Source organism: Ixodes scapularis, unplaced genomic scaffold (genome assembly GCF_016920785.2).
Source record: "Ixodes scapularis isolate PalLabHiFi unplaced genomic scaffold, ASM1692078v2 PGA_scaffold8__174_contigs__length_109621045, whole genome shotgun sequence".
Taxonomy (NCBI): Eukaryota; Metazoa; Arthropoda; class Arachnida; order Ixodida; family Ixodidae; genus Ixodes; species Ixodes scapularis.
This window is the reverse complement of record NW_024609883.1, coordinates 34,609,854-34,630,939: the sequence shown is the minus strand read 5'-3', so window position 1 is coordinate 34,630,939 and position 21,086 is coordinate 34,609,854. Positions and strand designations below refer to the sequence as shown.

The 21,086-nt window shown below is 46.4% G+C and overlaps 1 protein-coding gene across 1 annotated transcript in view; it reads left to right on the top strand.

Annotated features, from left to right (window-relative positions):
• Positions 1–210: 210 nt before the first annotated feature.
• LOC8052594 (serine/threonine-protein kinase haspin homolog) overlaps positions 211–21,086 on the top strand; it is a 74,504-nt gene continuing 53,628 nt past the window's right edge. The window contains exons 1-3 of the mRNA XM_042286951.1: positions 211–568; positions 9,128–9,212; positions 19,428–19,689. Of these exons, the coding sequence (XP_042142885.1) occupies positions 211–568; positions 9,128–9,212; positions 19,428–19,689 (705 nt within the window). The remainder of the gene's footprint in view (positions 569–9,127; positions 9,213–19,427; positions 19,690–21,086) is intronic.

Sequence of the window (21,086 nt, the reverse complement as noted above, 5' to 3'; positions counted from 1 at the left end):
AGACGACGACAAAAAAATGCGCTGCGGCTGCTCGTGGTGCACGTGGATTCGGCGCTAGCGCCCAGCGGTCGATACGCTGGGACTAAATTCTTTCCAGTGTGTTGTCCACTGGAAGGCCGTCACCGGTTACCTTCACTGACACTCTCTCATTTCTGCCCTCTTCTTTCGCCACCGACATTGTTCTTGCATACTTCGCCCCGCAAACCTGCGATGTTCCTAGCAACCATTGTGTCCACTTTGATTCTCATCGCAACCATCTACTACCTGTTCAACCGGTCCATGAAAAAGCAGACATCCAAGACTTCGTCCAGCACGGCCTTGACCTCGGACCCTGGAAAGGGAACGCTCTTCTCCAAACTGATCCCGAAGCAGACGACAATGACCACGTACACAGTGACCACGACGATGTGTCCGCCGCCCGATGACCTCAGAGGGCAGATGGTAGCGCTGAAGGCGACAGGAGACGTACCTCTTGCTGATGGCGAAGATTTGGACTTCGGCAAAGAGCACCGGAAGCAGGAACTGGATGCGCATAGTTACGGAGAGGGGATGCAACAACTTTGCCAAGGTAAATTTGTCTTTTTTATGGTATACGAAATTATCAGTTTAAACGCAAATATACAAAACTTTCACGTTACTTCACCGCATCATACTGGTGGTCATTGCTACTCGTTCTTGCTAAAGATATACTGATATGATGGTATGAAATGTGCGCTCCAGATGGCACGCACTTAGCAGCAAGGCTACGACAATGGCCTCTGATATGACATCAGTGCAAGACACGTGCAGGTGGTATTCAGTGGGCTCCATATTTGAGCGTGGGACTCTCAGCTAATGATTAGAACGAGCCCCACTTGTGCCCTCCAAAGAACTACAATATTGGTGGTCTGGAATGCATGTTGCGGAAGCATTGTAGAAGCTCATCACAATCTCTAGCTCAGCAGCAACAGACTTAACATGTCCGTCAGTGAAACCGTCTATACTTAAATTTAATGGGTAACAATGTGGTTGTCTTGCTGCAAAGAGCGTATTTATTCTACAGCGAACATTTCACTCCGCCGACTTCTTTCTCCTAGTCAAACGCGAGTACGAATGCATGACCAGCAGCATTTTGCGATCGCATCATATACTTAATGTTTCATGCTCAGCTCTTTGGTCTGGAACTATCTAAGTGTGTCAGGCTTGGAACAGTTAGAATATATTCAGAGGAGGCCGTCACACGTTGTGTAGAACCGTTATTACGGTCGGCGGGATCTTTTTTTTTTCTTTTTAGTCACGAGCTATTGTATAGTATGATGTTGCAGACATTAGTAGCTCGGCGAAATTTTCGAGACTGTATTTTTGCATAAAGCTGTACATGTAACATTAAGTTGTTCTGAACCTGTGTATCCGATCTCTTTATATGTTCCACACGTGAGCAATCGCAACCCCAACACGTTCTATGTGCAAGGCCTATGTTCACTTCTCCCATCTTGCGTATTCAAAGTAGTTATAATACCCTTAGCGCGGAGGTCGATATCTTTGATAGTGAACGCTCATTTGAAAAATAATTGGGGGTTGTGTGGATATTTATACAGCGTGTAGTTGGCCAGCTATTTCAAAGTTGCGACGAGTCTCTCGCTGTAGATAAGCAATTTAGCCGGTGCAGTACAACCGCTAGCCTGCGGTCTTTAACTGGTACCACGCAGTAGTGATACACGACCGCACGCCGATACGATGCTCATCTAGATCGAAACGGGCAGGGGTGGGGATTGAGCCCAGGATCCCTGGGTTCTGCAGTGCGAACTCTCACTCCAAGTGCTCCGAGCTGATGTGCGCTAGCCGGCTCGGCCACTGAGGAGGAGGAAGAGGAAACTTTATTGGTCTTCTGGGATCAGGTATTGGGGGGGAAGGGGGGGGGGGAGAGGGGGGGGAGGCCCAGAGGGTCGCCGCGACCGCCAGGGCCAGAGAGGTGGCCAGGGCTTGGGCTGACTCCTCCCGGTCGCGCAACTTCTGCTCCCAGAGGTGAGGGGAGGGAAGAGGGGGGTATGGGTATGCGGGGCATTCGCAAAGGGAATGGTAGTGAGTGTCGAGTGCCCCGCAAGCAGGAAAGCGGGGTGGTATAGAGGTGTGGGTGAGTGTGTCTTAGTTGTGTTTGGTGGGGGAAAGTGTGTGCTTGTAGGAGGCGCAGCATGTGTGCTGCCTCTTGGAAGAGGTGTGGGTACGGGGGTGGGTATTGGCGGCGGAGGAGGCGGTAGTGCAGGGTAATATCCGTGTGTTGCAGGAGGGAGGTAGGCTTCCCTGCAGGGGCTTCACGTGTAGGTGTAGTTGAAATGGCGGCTCGGTCGATAAGTTCGCGAGCACGATCGTGCACCATCTCATTAGCGCCTACGCCTGTGTGCTCATATAAGCTCATACATAATCTAATTTCATGGGTGAGTTGTATGCGTGAGAGCCTCTTAGTTTGTTCAGATATATATCTATATAGGTCCCTAATAGTCAGTCTGCACAAAAATTCTTATGCGAGAAACACGACAAATACTGTTTTACTAGGATTCGACCGAGTAATAAAAAATCACTATAATTTCATAGTTGGAAAAAAAATTGTGCCACTGTAGTAAATGTTACCTATTTTATACAACGGACAGAAAAAGCTACTGCCAACATAGTGTTGCGTGCAGCTCAAAACTGGAGTATGTGCATACCGCAGTTCACGCACATTAAGCGTCCTTAATAGACTAAAACCCTAAAACTAGAGGAAACGATGGACAACACGACACAGAAGTTTAATTTGAGACTTCTGTGGCATGTCATCCCTTGTTTTTCTTAGACTCGGGGTTGTCATTTGCGGATTGTTTGATCCCAAATTATGTCTAAACTTACTAAAGGATTTGTGACCCCGTGAAATCGGACACATTTCACAAAAGGAGAATGATTCGTGGATAGATGTTTCTGTATAAAATTGAAAATTTTATAATTTATTCTCCAGCACTACTAACTCATGTCTACTTGCGCGTTCCTCGTATGTCTAGTGAATTTTATTCTTTGTTTTATCCTTCCGATTTATATCACGCAGCACCGATGACACGCCTCAATTGACATTTAATCATTTAATGCAAATTTGTGGGAATGTTAGCCTAGATATTTTTGATGAAGTGTGTAAATTTAGAAACTGTGTTGCTACCATTGTTTTGTCTTAACTTTCCATTTTTTATTTTGTCCGAACAACCATACTAGTATCTGACATTGATAAGTGCAACACTAAGGAGGCGTCAATCTGTTTGTGGGTCACTAAAGATAAATAAGTACATAGTCTTTATGTTCAACCATCAACAGCTTGTTTGTGCCCCAACTTTCTGTTTAAGCGCCATGAGAGCAGTGCAACATGGAATGAGGGTACTTGTTACAATCTCATGTCAGCAACAACCCAGAGCCAAACCACATCATGAAAAAACAAAAACAAAAAACACAAACTGCCCTGTAAAGTTTAGATGTGTACAGCTTGTTTTTCAGCACATGTTGAACAAGAGTTACCAGGACGATTATTTACCTATTATTTGTCGAGCTTCGAGATCAGGCTCCTCCTAATCTCCATGCCAGGCGCTCATAGTATTGGTTCCAGTTCTCAAAACTTCGAAGCACTCCATCTCACCAAGCTCAAGTATGGTGTTCGATATTACAGCTAGGTGCTCGAATATTTCCAAAGTGCTTGAAGTAGCTGTAAAATAAAACCTGTCTCAGTTCAATAGTTTGAAGAGTAGTTCAGAGTGCATGAGCAAACTAGGGGCAAATAACCTTACTGCATAAACGTTATACTGTAAACTGGAACATTTTTAATTGATATAGAGTCTAAAATATTGTGATAACGCATCTGTTTCTTGCCGGATTTCAACTGAAGTTTGAGTATGTTTCATTAAGGTTGAATTTGTAGCCTCATGCAGTATTCGTAGAACACTTAACCACGTCGTTGTCATACGCCTGAAATAAGTCTAAAAAGAGCTGTAGATGTCACAAAGAACCGTATGACCACTCATCTGGATTTGCTACACAACTGCATGCAACTTGGTAGCATGCTGGGGTGGCATTGAAAAGATAGCTTTTCCCTAATGTTTCGAGTTAGATAAATGTGGCGTGTGAAATAAGAAAAGTCATTGAAATGTTCGCCTCTATCTTGGAACTCATAGCTTCGGAAAATCTGTTTAATATTTGCCTGCAGATTACTTACTTTATAGTCACTGCCATGTACAAAAGGAAGAACCATCTTCTCAGAAGAAAAGGTAGTTCGTCTATGCAAAGCTCAAGACCCAGCATTCTCTTTTCTATGTAGTGTGCTAAACAGATACCTTATTATATGCACATGTTGTATGTGCCTTTCACAAACACAATAAAAAATGCTTCATCATAATTCTGCATAAAATCTTTCAAACACTCGTTGTGTACTTGCGTGTTCTATTTCTTGACACCCTCATTTGCAAAATCAGGCGACGGGTTGAAAGAAAATTAAACAAGGGCTCTTCTGTTTTAAGAACGGCGACTCAAAATAATGACTCGATGGGTGCTTGCTTCATCTGCACACCGTCCGTTCACAGTCCTCAAAGATTTGTTATTTAAAAACACGAATATTTTGTCATTTAAGTGTTGATGATATTGGTCTTTACTTTCTAATGAGTTCATTGGGACGTGCATTAGTTTAAAAATATATTTTACTTAAATATTGCAACATTCTTTGTACTGGCACACAAACATATTGAATGGCTTATGAGCTATGTCCAAAAAAATGTCAGTTCCACAGAAAGCCACAATGAGTGGAACTAAAACAGTGGCAGAAAATCTTCACATGCGTCCTGCCTGCACCCCTCATATGGCCTATCCAGTCCGGAAATGATGCCATTGGAGCACATGACTCCTTTGTACTTGGTGCAATGACACCTCTTGCGCCCCGCGAAAAAAGCTTCCGCTGGTGCCATGTCGGCCGACACATGGTCCTGGCAGTTCCGTCGATAAGCCCTCAGCAGTTTGTCAATGAAGCTCCCTGGTTGTGGGCGGCCTGAAATAAAAATAAAGTGATTGGTTAAAATATATTTGCTGATGTTTCGTTGTGTTTAGGAAGGGATCTAGACAGATCACAGGAAAAATAATGGGATAAAAACATCCTATCACATTATTACTTGACCTTACGACGAGTGTAAACATATAATCCTAAACGTTTAGGAGCACTATTTTTTCATTAGGGTTACGTACGTTTTCTTATTCGTCTTATGATTTATTACACTTGCATTAAAGCTATAACATCATTGACGTTAAGGCAAGTAGGCAGGCAAGTTGGCTAAGGATAGACACATAGGGGACAAAAAGGGACGGGCAGACGCCAAACTCCGAAATTTGTGTATGTCCGTCCCTTTTTGTCCCCTAGCTTCAGGGTTACTATGTCTATAACATCATATCCTGAGCGATACCCGAGTGCAAAAAAATTAGCATCTCATTTACATTCAGTTTGCTGCACTTAAGTAAAAACTGAGAAATAGCCTACAACTAAATGGGATATTAGTGATAGTCAAGCGATTTAAGCATTGGAAAGACCGGCCAAACAAGTTTTTGACTAGAAGTGTTTTTTGTTTTGTTTTTTATTAGCATTGTGCGAGCAAATTTTCAAATAGCACTTTTAAATATAACGCTATTCGATATTCACTTCGATATGAAATGCGATATTCGTAAGTTTCGAAGCGTTCAGTGCGCCAGGTTAGAAACGTCGAGCGCGCTTCTTACCGAGCATTGGTGCACTGCGGAGAAGCAACGACTGCGAAGCTCGTTTCCACGGGAGTTGCTTTTTCGCAGTGCACGGGTGCCCGCTAAAAACCACATTGAGCGGAGTTAAACCGCCGCGATCAACACTTCGAAAAGCACAAATATCGTAACCCGGTGACCAGGTGAAAAGCACTGTTTCAAAGCAGGATGGCGCACGCGAACGCTTGGTGTATATAAAAAGAAACGTATACTTTGTGAATGTTGTTGTTTGCATTGCAAGAAAACTTTCAGGAGTAAACTGGTTGTTGTGCACCAGTGTATTCTAGTTAAGAAGCGATGCACTCCGATCCTGCATTATATTGCGTAATTGAGATAAAATAATTTAATACAGCAAGCATATTTATAAACCCCCTTTATTAGGTATAGTGGGACATGTCTGTAGGTTTAATTTTATGTGAAATTCGCCATTTAATTGCATCAAATTATAGGCGTTGAAGTTTCTGAGGCTACAGTCAATAAGTATAGTCAGATAAAAACAACTCCATTTAGAAATAGACAAGCGGAAGCTTGAGTGCAATTCCTTCGCAAGTTCAGCTGGGTTTTTGTTTAAGCATGGTGTAATAGTGAAAGGCTAAAATAAACTGTTTTATATTCATTAAAAAAATCTTCCCCAAAAACAACTGTTCGCTTCGAACGAAAAACCCATCATTCGCGCCTGAATATTTCTTGATTAAATAGTGAGCAGTTCTCCTCTGGATTTATCATCCTGCCCTTCTTCACCACTTCTGGCTTTGGTGAATCTTTTGGGACAGATATTTTAAGTTAAACTTCTTGCCTTAGGTATTCCAAAACATTTGTCGTCCCTGTTGTTTTCCCAAAGCATGTGTTCCCAGAGGATTTTTTTCTACCGGAGAATGTTTTTCCGGAGGATGTCGTGCCTTGTTGCAACTTTTATGCCCCCTAAACATTCTAGGGACGTGTGTTTTGGTTTTCGCAAGTTTTCAAGTGTTTTGCAGTACTCATGCATGCACGCGCGGGATTTAGGTGTTTTGCAGTTAGAGCCGCCTTCTTATATAGAGGAAAGGGCGTTGTTCACCTCCGCGAAAATGTCAGGCTGCTCAGGGTTAGGACAGCTGTGTGCTGTCAGATCCCTAAGCAGGTGACTTAACGTGTGCGCGATGTGACTATGCACCTGGTTGGAGAAGAGAGAAAGCGTCAAAGAGTGGTGGCAGAAAATTAGCTAAAGGTCGCAGAGGTGGTTGAGGTAGGCCAGCCTCCTCAGCCCGATCGAGAGGGCCTCGTCTCCTGACAGCCGGACCCATGGAGCCATTGGTTGTGAACGTCTCCGAAATGGCCAGACCTGAACTGCCGTATGACGTCCTCCTCGTCCATCGACGCCCGGTCGAATGTTTCATGCCTTGCCGCCAGCAAGCGTTTTCTCTTAGTGCGCAGACAGTCGTACACAATAACCTCTTTCTAAATTGCTTTCGCCGAATAGAGCCAACTCCAAGTCATCCCCGAAAAGGTCGAGCGCCCTCATTGTCGGAAGGCTCGTCTGCTCCTTTAGCAGACGAACATTTCAGAACCTCGCAGGGCCAGTGGCGACACGCCGTAGGGCGTCAGGTTTTGTATCACGGAAGTGTATTCATTCAAAAACACGGGACGAACTATGAGTAAATATACACAGTTTTAGGTTTTCTATATTTTCAGGATTCGAATTTTATTTACTTCAGATTCTGCGGTTTGTACAGACACACGCAAATCTGCACAATGTCGATGAAGCCGATGCAGGTTTCTGTTGCCAGGGGGTGCGACCTGTACCGATGGTCTGTAGATCGTCTGCAAATACTGGTCCCCCAAAACCGTTTCAAAGCACACGAAATATCCACACGCGCGATTCAAGGTATCGATTGTTTTTGTTTATCGATCGTGTTTTTTTTTTCGGTTCCCTAAAACTCTCTAGTGTCGAAAGCTCGTGCCGGAACGAAAAAAAAAAAGCGTTCGGGACTAAACGATCAGGTGTCATCACCCTATGCACCCCTCATATGAAGGCATCTAGAAAGAAAAAAAAAAGAAAAGCTAATGGAGAAGACATAGTAAGAAACGCAAAAAAAGTACACGCTACCTGCATCAAAGCTTAGGGTATTTTGAATTAACAAGTATTAAGGCCGGTTCCCGCATGCAGCGAATAAATGATGTAGCGCTGCTCATGTGTTGTCAGCTACTTATCGTCTACTATGAGCAACAAATCTGACGGTGCGATAAAAAGCTGGTGAACGCTCCCGTCAGCACGCGCCTAGCGCGAGGTCAGCGCTATGCTTGTAGAGTTCCGCTGCTTGTGTCAACAGGCCTTTAGTCAGACAACTAATCGGCGGTTTCGTGGCCTTGTATTCATTCTCAGTGGTTAGCAAAAGCCCAAGAAGGCGGTGCAGTCCAATTTCTTCATTTGTTCTCAGGTATAGCTGTATCCTCATCTCTTTTTTTCCTTTGAGAGTCGTGTGTATTGCAGTTGCATGGCGTGTGGTTATTGTTTTGTTGTGAAGATCACATAGATGACTCTTATTTGCTGTACGGCAAGAAATTTAGGAAGAGGAGGAAACGAGGGTACGGGAGGATGTCAGAACACTGATCTCTGGTTGGAATGGTTAATGGGTAGACGGGCAAATCTAGCTGCCTTTGTCACGACTGAAGGCTCTGTTATACGCCGACGTTGGGCGCAGCGAATGCAGCGTAGCGCAGAACGCGCGCGTTTTATTGGCCGGTGAGCAGGAACTTGATGTCTGCAACCAATCAGTATTTGTGTGCGCTACGCTTCGCCGCGTTTGCTGCGCTTGACGTCGGAGTATAACAGAGCCTCCTTCGAACGCGTTCGAACGCGAACACCAACGCCGAAAGCAGGATACCAGCGTTTGAACGCAGGACGACGGCATTCGAACACTTTCGAAGAGTGAGTAGAGACAAGGGCTTGCGCCTCCCGACTAATCATTCCAACCAAAACTGGGTGTTCCAAGGTCCCCACACGCTATCGCCACCTCCTTTCCCCTCAAATTTTCGCCGATCTCAAACGGAGGTATTTTTAGTGTACGCTATATCGAGACGCAGTCCATGAATTGTCGTTTCTTTACCACTTAAAAGTCCTTGTAGCATATATGAATCTTTTTTTTATCAATATATCTTAGGTATCTGTAGTAGGTACTAAGATATATACTGCATATATGGTATGGTATATGACGATATTGCGTATATAACCTTGACGTCAAATTATCACGTGACCTCTTGATGTCATGTAAAACTGTGACGTCGCTCATACAGTACGTAGCCAGCTCATTCGCAACCCATTCTGTGCGTCTGCGAGTTTATCAGACGTGATCAACGCCTATGCTTAAATTTTATGTTTTCACAGGTGCTCCACCAACGCTGGCGGAAATGCAGCAGCACCAGGATCCGAGTGACTTACCTCTGGAATCGCTGGTCATCAATGACAAGGCGTAAGCATTTCTAAAGGAGTATTTCCAGACTAGCATAGCTAAAAGTGCTCGAATGTAACCTACCCGAGATGCACTCCGTACCTAATTTGGAAATACCCATGAGTCTACTCCCCCGGACAGAACCCTCCGTGCCAATCACCGTGACCTACGAATAAGGAGGTCGAAAAAGTGCGTATACTTGAAAATTAGATTTTGTAATGTTACACTGAGCACGCCATAATCACATAAACGTCGTGCTCAAAGTCCTATTGCGGACTTTATGCATGGTTATAAATATATGTTCGCTTCGTCGCTATCTGAGCTCACTCTCTAGGTCAGGTGTGCAGAACTAAAACATTAGGCGGGCCAAAATTACGTTTATAAAAAACTGTGCGGTTAGCGCCTAGTGCGACGTGTTATCTATTTTGGTTGTGGTCAGGCTTCCGATTTTAGGTGTCATCGCACTCGTTACCGTCTTTAGCACATCTCGGAATGTCATGCCCGTCATGGCAGATCGAAGGCGGTTCTCGTTGAGAGTCATCAGTGAAAAGGTCTACTCACAAACACTCGTGCTCCCAGTTTCAAGGCGTGGTCCACCAGGTTTCCCTACTTGTTCTTGTCCAAGTTTTTGTTGAACTCATGCAGCTGAGATTCTCGATGCATAGTCTTCAGCGCGTGGACACTGGAGGTAGATGAGCTCCACTTTCATCGTCTGATCGGAGTCCTCCGATTCGTCGACGCAACCCCTAACTATCCAAAATGGAAATGAGAGGCTTGACAGCCTCCGTGCTGAAAGAGGGAAGGGGATCTGTTGAGAGAGAGCAAGAAGTTCTCGCGTTCCGTGTACAGACATGTTGTGACTGTACCACACCATGGTAAGGAACGACTGCACACGCTGTGTTATTGTTGTCAGCGGGATTAGTGAAGAGGAAAAATTTAAACTGAGAAATTGTAGTTCCTTCGCCGGAGACTGAGAAAAGTAGGTCAGAGGGTTTCACTGCTGCTTGCCAAGCGGAGCGGACGCTCGCTGTGAATGACATCGTAAGCAATTTCCTGCGCTGAGCCGGACCTCGGGCCCTATGTTGTGCACCCGTTCTCTAGATAGCAGTGGTTGGCAATCAAAGTGATCTGCGCTAAAGTAGAGGCATGGGAATGTTTAGAATGATTGACTGCTTTACATTTATAGGGGTATGGAACCGATATGACATGTCCGCCAGTTTTCTACCTCTCGCTTGAAAATCGGTCAGCTAGAAGCGCAAGGCGTATTGCGCACGTGACGTCAAGGTTCTCTGCACGGCCAAGGGTACTGTAGTTGCGAGGTTTGCCGCTTGGTGCCGTCAATGCGTGACAGTCTCGTCTAGTAGTAATATCCGAGGACTGTGCACCCTATGGCCTATATACAGCTTGCCCATAACGTCCCTGCGGCCATGCCGGTATTTTATATGGCACGAGCGTTCGGTCATAGCCTCCTTTATACTGGAAATCCCTGCCCGATTTCTGGCTTCCCCATGCTTTGGCGCCGTTGCGCCTGCTTCACGTAGTGACCGCCAAGGGAACCACCTCCCCATACGAAGTAGGGTGCCTGCATGTCTGTCTGTCTCAGGGTGGGTAAAGACATCCATTGTTGCTCTGAATTTGCCAGCGTGTGACACTCTGACGCCCTCGGTGCGTGACTGAGGCTGTAAAGTGGCGTCTATTAGCCCCGAGAGCGAGCACAAGTGTCGCTGCGGTCGCCGCGCCCGGATTGGGTGAGGTGTACTGTGACGTCAGGGGGAGTACTCCGCTCCGCGATCTCGCATCGGCTCGCCTCCCAGCACCGGTTTCCTGGTTTGGCGTTGTGTGCCGCAAGCTCTTCGAGGAGCTGGACTTCGTTTACCTGGTGTGCAAGACGTTGAGTTAGGCCGGTATTGACGTGCTTCCGTACATTTTATAAGCCTGCTTGTCCCTTTTACCTTTAAGATTGGGTTACAAATCCCGAAAGCTTTCGGCGGAGGCAATTCCGCCGATGAACCTCCCCGTCCGTCCACACGACACAAGGCAATCTTGCGAGGGGTCGGTGAAGCGATGGCGCAAGCGTTTCAGACGCTGGAATTCTGTTCCTTGCACGTTCATGATTTAAGACGATATTAGATCCCGCTTTCAAGGCATTTGAAGTGGCATTTATATCATGGGCCTTTGGGTAATCGGCAAATTAGCTCGCGACCCTGACTCTGCGCTGCCACTCTGCATGCGCTGGTTCGCAGATGTTTTAAAGGCCGTGAGTCTGGCGATCTTGAAAGTGCTCGTGGAACAGGGTTGTTTTACATAAATGTAGCTTCTTCGCGAATTAATTATATAGTTTATACACGTATGCAGACATATTTCTTAGAAGCTGCACAATTACTGGAAATTAGTTTGTATGGTAGCAGCAAAAACGGCCGAATTGCCCCCAGTTGTCTGTATGATATGTATTGAACTGCCAAACTATGCACGGCAATAATGTCGTAATATGGAATGTTTATACTTTTTCCTGACATTCTTTATTCCAGCCTATTCCAAAAATACACCGTTTAGTCTGAATTGTCATTTCCAATTAAAAGAGACACTGCTGCAGGTCCCCAAAAGCTTCCTCAGCCTCCAAATTCCCTACGGCTGGACTCTCTGACATCAGAGGAAAACAGGAGTAAAAGCAAGCATTCGAACGTCTGTCCAGTGGTAGATGCAGCACTAGCAGCAGAAAATGTGGAACCTCTGAAGGGCGGCAGTCTGCGTGAGAAAAGCTTCTGGTATTTTAGCTTCAGGACAATTCGATTTAAGTAAAATCTCAATTTTAGGGCTTAAGGGGCTAATAACGAGCTAGACACCTTCGCTTACGTTTGTTATACATTACTTGAGGGTTGATACAAACAAGTCCACAAATACCGCCCGTGTAGTTCGTTGAAATACTATCCGAATCCAGCAAAGGTCAAATGCAAGCAATGTATATAATAAATGTTCCTTGATTTTTTTTTTTTTTTTTTTTTTTTACTTTTCCCCTGCACTTGGGCTGTCTTACTTGTGATTCTTTCTTGATGGCCCAGACTGTATTTAACATGTTGCTCGAGCAGCATGCAGCTTTTCTGCTTCGGCGATCTTGTTTAAAAACAGAGATACAAAAAAAAATAGTATACATAACCTGCCAATTCATTCAGACCATCAGCAGCATTTATTGTGCGAGATGTAAATCTATAGTGATGCTCCTGCAATTGTGGCCATATTTCTTTATTTTCATATACCAGCTGCGATTCATGCGTTCCCTGCCCTGTCAACCATGCTTAAAATGTTGGTTGAAGTTTCGCCTGTAGCTACAGGCCATACCTCAATAAAGGTTCATATAAAAATGTACACTTCCTACGAAAAACACGCAACAAAAAAAAATAAATAGAAACGAGCGCGCCGTCAGCTAGCGTCGTCACAGCCTCCACAGGGCGAGCGGGCCGAGTCGGGGAAAAATTCTCTCCTCGCCGTGACGTCACCCCGGTTCGCCGTAAGGGGGCGCCACGCGAACTTCTCGGGGCTAATACATCAGCCAAAGCTACGGACTCGAGCTGAGTGACACCAGATTGTGCGCACTTGAAAATGCATAGAAAAACGATTGGGTGGAAAAATGGCTCAGATGTCACCACTCAAGCAAAAGCCGCGTGTGTATGATGGCACTCTAATACAAAGAAGATGATGACTGTCTGCAACGTACCCGTACGTAATCCCAATACTTCAGAACACATATTTCATAGCGTGTGAGCAGTAGCATATTAGGGAGTTTTCTTAGATAGTTTTCGCCGTCTCGTAGCGCACTCAGCAACCCACTACGATACCCGGAACTCTACAGTCAAGGCCATCGTCGCGCAGGCGTAGGAGCAGCTTCTTTGTTGCGGAGGGTTCAGTGGAGGGCGAAAAGCGGTCTACCGAAACTCCCTAGTGTTGTGGAACATTAACGCTCGCACCGCAAAGAGCGTGCGGCAAGACGTGGGCTCACACCGCAAAGAGTGTCGTGCAAACAGTGGGCGTGTGAATGAATAGACGCCATTAGAGCTTGAGGACGGATTCTGATGAAACCCAGCCTTTGAATTGCCTTCTGCCATTACATTATGTTGTTTCCAAAAGTGAATGAATGTAGGAGACAGTAGGTATAACACAACACGAAATACAAGCCAGGCGGACGAGCAGGTGGTAAACTTTCACAATGTTGAAACAGCAAGCACTGCAAGTTTTTATTCCTGCGGTCAAAGACAAGGCGAAAAGCAGGTGAAGAGTGATTGCAAAAGCCAGAGTCCTCTGGGATTACAATCGCTACAAAGTCCCCTAAGGAGTGTGTTGGCTGCGTCTGGACTTACGTTTCGCAATGATGTACTGTGCCTGTCGTCAGGCGCCCGCCCATACCTCGAGCTGCGAGAAAGTCGTGGGGAGGTCAGCCACTCAAGCAGCACCGAAAAATGCCGTGGCAGGGTTGGCTATATCGTCTGATCCAGGTTTGACGAGGGAGGCCCGAACCAAGCTGGGCTTTGAGTGAAGCCTCGACATCAGCAGGGTGTTGAGGCTTCACTCAAACGAGCTTTAAGGAAGGCCTGTCTAGAAAATCATTCCTTAATGTCCGTTGCAAAAGGGTGCCTTGTTCATACTTTGCAGTAGCAGAGGATAAAATTTGGGACGCAGTCTTTTCTTGAAATGGGCTTTAGTCCCTCTTTATGGTTCCAGGTGTTGCTTGGGGTCTCAGGACATGACAGTCTCGGCACCTCCTTTAGGGAGTCTGCATAAAACGCGAAAAAGGTGTGGTGAAAAAAAATGAAAGACGTTTAAGATTCCCTGTAATGCCAAATTACAGCGCAGCTCTTAAGGAGGAGGAGGGGAGGGTGCGGAGAGGAGGATATACCCTCCTCCTTCTTTCTCTCCCCTCCTCCTCCTCTCATTCTCCTCCCCTTCCCTCCCTCCACCTTCCTGCCTCGTGACCCTCGTGACGTCACTCGTAAAAGCCTCGTCAAGGCCGTGACCTTCGTTGTGACCTTCACGAGTGACCTTGGCGACGTCAGTCATGATCCTAGTGACTCTTGTGACGTCACACGTGACGTCACGTGTGTCGTCATTATGGGGAAACGTCCCATAATGCAACTTTCGGTTACGCCAACGGCGACGCCACCCAAGCCGGAAACGGGCGCCTAAGAGCTGGGCTCTAAAAAGCCTAAATGCGATCCACAGCTACAACGTCAAATCCCAAAAATAGCACCAATTGAAAGCAAGAACGCACTAGTCACCTTGTTCACATCGTTTGAGTTTTCTGTCTTGTATGGTGAAGCGGCGCACCCTCGTGGTGGTAGCTGGCACCTGGTGATTGGGCAGGCATTATCGGTATAGAGGAAGGAGGCTATGGTTCTGTTCAACCGTCTTAGTTTCATACCTTAGAAGTAGGAGCTCGAGGTAACCAGTGAGCAAAAGGATTCAGAGGGTTTGTTTTGTTGTCCTTAAGATGACCTGAAGGCGAAAGCCCCAGTGCCGATGCCTTAAAAGGACACTGACAGAGTATTTATTCTGGCCGAGGTTTTTAGTTGTGCATGACATATGAGAGCTCAACTACCCAGAACAGAGTTTGCGGCTCGAAATTCGGTTTCTTTCCGTCTGAAAACCGCCGATCGAGAACTGGCCGGTTTGAGTCTCGCGCTCACTCTCTCCTCCTTGGTCACGGACTGTTTTAGAAGGTTTAGACACGACCACCATATTTAATCAAAGTCGTGGGTCATTGAAAGCAAACACTTAATATAAGAAAAACAAATATATGAAACCCATTTTTGTGGCTTTAAAAAGCTGCAAATACAGTGATTGAAAAAAAATTTCACAGAGAATTGGAAGTCTTCTGTGGCGTTCACAGCATTAATAGGGAGTTTTCGTAGATCGTTTTCGCCGTCCCGCAACGCCCTCCGCAACCCGCTAAGTACCCGTAACTCTACAGTCAAGGCTATCGGCGCACAGGCGCAGTAGCAACTTCTTCACTGCGGAGGGCCTAGCGGAGGGGGAAACGCGGTCTACGAAAACCCCCTATTCTCAACATGGCGTCGTATCGCGTATCGTGTGACTCGCGGGCTCGACGGCGATAGCAGAGGACGACGGGCGTGGGACCCCTACTTCAGAACTGTCGTTCGCGGTACCGGCGAATCTGTCTTTCTTCAAAGAAAATTTTTGAACTGATCAAAAGAATTGGGATTCATTCCGTACGACACGCCTGGCCACCAAGCCAATTTGTACGAAGACGTTGCCGAGCCGTCGCCCCTTCTCGTGGCTAAAGACATCGCTCGCGCCAACGTCAAGCACGAAGTGCGTACTTCGGTTTGAATATGCACGCGTACGATTTCTTTACTAGGTTCGAATATGGCCAATGCGTAGTGCTGGCCGACTTCGAGCCTAGGGAGCCCCTTTGCTCGAGAGAAATAGGCAGCAAACTTCCTGACTTACAATCGACCGGCTGCATTACTACGAACGGAAGAGTTCCCCCAGTAGCTCAGTGGAAAGCTGTCCGCTTCGCACGCAGTGGACCCAGGTTCAATCCAGAGTGTGCGCGTACTGTTTTTTTTTTTCTTTTTCTTTTCAAACACTTTGCAATATTTACACATCGCATTTTTTTATAATTATCACTTAAAAAATGTTGTGGACGAAACTTACCTGAAATAAATGGTATGGGGTTCCCTTTTTGACGCCTGCGAACTCAATGTAGTCACTTTCCACAAATGCAAGGAGCATATAAATTGGGAGGTACCCGTAACCGAGGTACCCGTAACTGTCAGGAATAGCAATCAGCCATTGGTCCCGATTCCGTTGATCTTTCGGAAACGTGTGCAGTCTCTGCCGCACAGTGCCCCAGGACCTGTAAGGAAGCTCTTCACAAAACATCTTGGGGGCATTCTTTTCCGAGCCGACCACGGGCATTACTTATCTCGAAGTGCAGAACAGCGAGCGGAACGAACATAACTACAAAGCAATCGCACGGCTAACGGTTCCCGCAACGCATGTCGTCTGCTGCGCACATACAAAAAAAAAGTGAGAAAAAAAAAGCGCGCGTTGGGGTGTAGCGACGTCACTTCCGGCACTCCCTCCTCCTCTATATTTGTCTGACCTCCGTGCGCAGGTTTCGGTTCGGTTTCAAGCAGTTGTGGTTTTCTGGTTTTATTAGAAATATACGTGACTCTGTGGCAAAATATTATTTGGGTAGTCTTCTGACAATCATATACAATCGTCTGGCGAAAAATGCGAAAACGATTTTTCGGGGGGAGGGCGGAGGAGGGGGGGGGGGGGGTGTCAGTGTACCTTTAAAGACAGACTCGTCATTTACGGATGTGGCGGTACCCCTTCTCTCGCGGGGGAGGGGTATCGCGTCGGACTACTGAACGAAAGGTCGCTGGTTCGACGCCAGCCGAGGGACGAGAGCGAACAGTCGTTTTGGGGGAATATAGCGCCTCCACCTCGCACAAGTAACGCCATCTCGGGGTGCAGTGTCGAACCGTGGGTTTGGGTACCTTTCGTGTCGCAGGTTTCTGCGCCTTTCGTGTCACTGCCTAGTTTTCCCTCAAGGACTTTTGAAGGTCGACTGAACGATTAGACATATAAGGCTTTCGCCTTATTAACCCTCAGTACCCAGCAATGGCGACACCTGCAAGCTATGTAATGAGGGATTCACTGGGTGCCATATTTTAACGCGTTATTCAGTACTGAAACCGTGGTCGGAATCACGGTGTTCAACCATTTTCAAAGTAGAGGGTTTCTTGCCGAAACCGACACACTCATTCGCCATACAAACGCGCAAACGAACAAATCAAGCCAGATTGAGCGAAATAGTTAGCGTAGGACGCTAGGCTTCAACCAGTCGCTCTACGGAAACAAGCTCCCTCACAGCGCTTCCAAAGGCTTGCACTTGCGACAGTCGTTTACTGCAAACTACGTCGTTTCAGGTCCTTTGAATATCTCGGTGAACGCGAAAAAACTTGTACTCATGAAAACAAACAAAAATTCAACGAGTCACGCAATGGGAAAACTGATCGCCTCAGACAACGGCAGCGTCTGCCATATATATATATACATATATATACTTCCGTGTTATTTAAAGTCAATGATAACAGCGAGCGACAATGCAAACACACGCATGTGTCGCTGCCACTGCAAAAACAGCGAACCAACACTGCGTAGACTAACATGGCTGCTTGCTTTCTCCTCTATCCTAATTAAGGGCACGTCGTCAGATAACGAAGACGCAGCGATTTATGCCTAAGCCCGAGTGCAAACGTCGATCGACGCCCTAATTGAGCCCGATTCCAAGCCAAGGTCTGACGTATAGCCATAGTAAATAAAATACAAGCACCGGAGCGCGTACCGCCAGGAGCCTGCAGAACTTTCTGGTGGAACTCGGCGTCATTTTTTCCAGGGATATTTCTATCAATAATTTTCGCCGTGGCATTTTCTTCTCTCTTGGCTACTCATGTCGCGCACAAGCGGTTTTGATAGCAGGCGCACCCTTGAATAGCTGCACTTCATACACTAAACGTCATCAGTGGTCACGTGGAAATGAGAGCACGCAAAACTGAACAGTGCCATCTGCACTGGGGAGTGATATCAATCCGTTTTTTTTTTGTTTTTTTTTATGTTTTAACCAACGATTTTCTTTATTGCAACATATAGATTGCATTGACAGTGCACAAGTCACGGTGCATATAGATGATTGGAGAGAACGACGCCTCTTCTCAACGGAATTAAAATCGCTTCAATAAAATGACCAAGCGGAATCAGCCAATGAAATGCGCAGCTCCTGTGGCAGCTCATTTAGTCACACCGGTGCCACATATTCCTATAGAGAAGTGGCAATATTCCCGCAGCAGCGTTGGTAGTAACTCAACAATGCAAAAGTTTTTCATGATGAATAAAAGAAAATGAAAGACGTTTACAATTTCCTGTAATGCCGAATTAGATCGCAACTCTTAAGGAGGAGGAGGGCAGTGTACGAAAAGGAGGGTATGTCCCTCACCCTCCTCCGTACCCTCTCCTCCACCCCTCCTCCTCTCGTCCTCCACCTCGCCGGCAGCTCCGCCGCCGCTGATTCAAACACTCCAGCGTCCCTGCACCGTCCCGATTCCGGCACGGCGCCAACGGAGCTGGCGTCGGGACGGGGTGAGGAACCAGCTGTGTGAATGAGGGACCTGCGCTCTAAAAGATGAACCGGTCGCTTGCAGCTGCCCATATCCGCTGCTATGAGGCACCCTAAGTATCGTTCGGTCGACGCAGTGTTGTTCCTATTGCTATTGACCATCACTGTACTACCCATGCCCGAGCTGAGTCGTAGTATCATGGCATGGCATTTAAAACGGGACAGTGTTCTGTATAGCAATGTTGCGGAATACGCACCCTCGTTCCATTCCGACTTTCTTCCGAGGAACTAGAGTTTCCGAAAATTCCATTCTTTTCAACTCCCAGTAAATGAAACCCTGGAACCATCCCTACCCCTTGAATGGCTGAATTGTTCCATTTCATTTCTATAATTCCTAAGCGTGAAAAATAAATCTTGACGGATACATTTGTTCCAACAGCCGAATTGTCGAATCTTGCGGCACCAGGAACGTCCACTTTTACCGCCCACAACTTCTCAGTTTCGGCTGCTTCACTGGAAGAGCCGCTTTTATCTTCGTAGAGACATATCACCCGATCAAAAACTCAAGCTGTCAATCACATTAATTGAAATGATACTGCTTCAAAAGCCCCTTTGGTTGCTCCAGCAGGTCGTAGGCCCTAGCTAAAGATCGACACCGCTCGTACATGACCCTAGCCCCATTCCATTCCCACAACATTCTGGACATAAGGCATCCAATTTCTCCCAGCGCTGCCGCCATTCCGTTCCCTTTGTATTCCGGGGTCACCGAGGTGCAAAAATCATTCCGACTCCACTGTTGAAACTCCACAACACTGGTGTCTTGCATTAGGTAGTGTTGACTAGACACCTCTCGCCACGAGACTGCATGACACATGAGCGCCATACCATTAGACTTCTAACGGCTTAGCTTATAAAAAGAAAAAGAATTAGTCGCTGTCTGGGCGCATCTCGGGCAGTCGAACTGAGGTATATCTAATGAAAGGTCTGTCCTCATCTGAGTGGTGCTAATGGGTTTTTGGATCAAACAGGAGCTTAGCAGAGTCCAAAATAGTTTGTGTGCAATAGTCTTTACCCGTCACTTTCTTTCATTATCGTATCAGATGGACTGAAAACATGCTGGTGGGACTGCAGTCTCAGGCAAGGGGGATGCTCTTGCGCCGGGCCTTCCTCGAGTACCAGAGACAGAGGAAGCTGGCCGCCACCAAGATCCAGTCCTGGTGGAGGGCCAACTGCAGCGACGCCGACACCATCTTCATGAAGAAGTACGAGGCGATGCTGGACAATGCCTTCTACAAGGTGTACCAGTCAGAGGAGAGCGAGGTTACCTGGTCCGCCGAGGAGACTGACATGCTTCTTGATCACGTGAGTATCTTCTGTACATTGTCGTGCAGCTCTGACGTTACATCACTGCGGTGGCGCTGCTGTCGGTATACGGCGCATTAGCAGAAGCTTCAACTCGGGTGAATCTGGTTTCTGCGCAAGCGCAGTGCCCACAACTGGTTGTAAAATGAAGGCTTGTTTGCAAACAAAGTGTTGGCGTACATACGCCCCGGACAATAGAGTTTGGCTCGGCAGGTGGCGCCACCTTATGCGAAATCTTCGCAACACTCAGACGACATGCGGTGGCCGCCATCATTAGATCCAATCTCGAGCTTGAATATACGAGCGCCCTGCCGAACTTTGATCGAACTGTTTCGTAGCCTGGCCTTCCCAAAGTTACCCTTTTTGGTCCCCAGGCGCACCAAGATAGCAGCCGATGGAGGCGCCTCCTGGTCATTGCCCCTAGGGCCTTGGGGAGCACAAGTTTGTCTGCTTCTTGCACAGGGGTTGCGATGATGTCAAAACGCCAAGCTCCTGTTTACGGATTTAAAGAAAGGAAAAAAAAAAAGATAATGGGTAGATTTTGAGGCACCCAGCATTGAGATTTTTTTTTTTAATATCCTTTCAAAAAAAAAATAAGCCAATCAGAGCTCAGTGTCGTTCTGACGTCACCGCAACTCCTGCTGGAGAAGCAGACGACTTGCTCTCCGCATGGTCACTGGCAGCTGAAGAAATGCAGGACGTGGTGATTCCCCAGAATCTCATTATCGCCCTGCGGCTAATGAAATTTCTGCTCTTGACAATAAGAACGCCAATGAACGAATCACGAAGCAAAACGCGCAAACACGTTAGACCACACCCTTCATTTCTACACCTGTCAGTGACCAAAGATCCCAAGCACGACGTCGTCGCCGAATTCTGGACTGGTAACTGGCATCATTCTCGGCAGCTTTACGCTCCGTTATTGTAGTCATATCATACCAAGTGATTGGAAGTAAAGACAAACATGTTCTTTGTGTACGTTTTTTTTCGTTTTTTTTTGTTTTGTTTTTTACCGCAGAAATAAATTTCGCATTATCTTCGGGCATCACCATATTCAGAGTAACGAGGGAAGAACGAGGGAACGGAGGGTGCCTCGCCAATCATACTTTTTGGCTCTGAGTTCTTTGTTCGTTAAAGTCAACGGCGTAGAGTGTTCGCATTCGTCGGGAAAAAGAAAAAAAAACATAATTGATGGCTGTCATCAATAGTTATTACACACATCCGAATTGGGCCACCTCTAAAGTTCTGAAGAAAAGAGAAAAGAGAAACTTTGCATTTAAGTTCACTTAAAAAGAAAAAAGGAAAAAAAAGGAAGAGCCCGGTTTAGGAGAAGGGGGAGGGGGATGTGGATGATTGACACTCTTTCGCACTCGAGAAACTTTTTTTCTTTTTTTGCG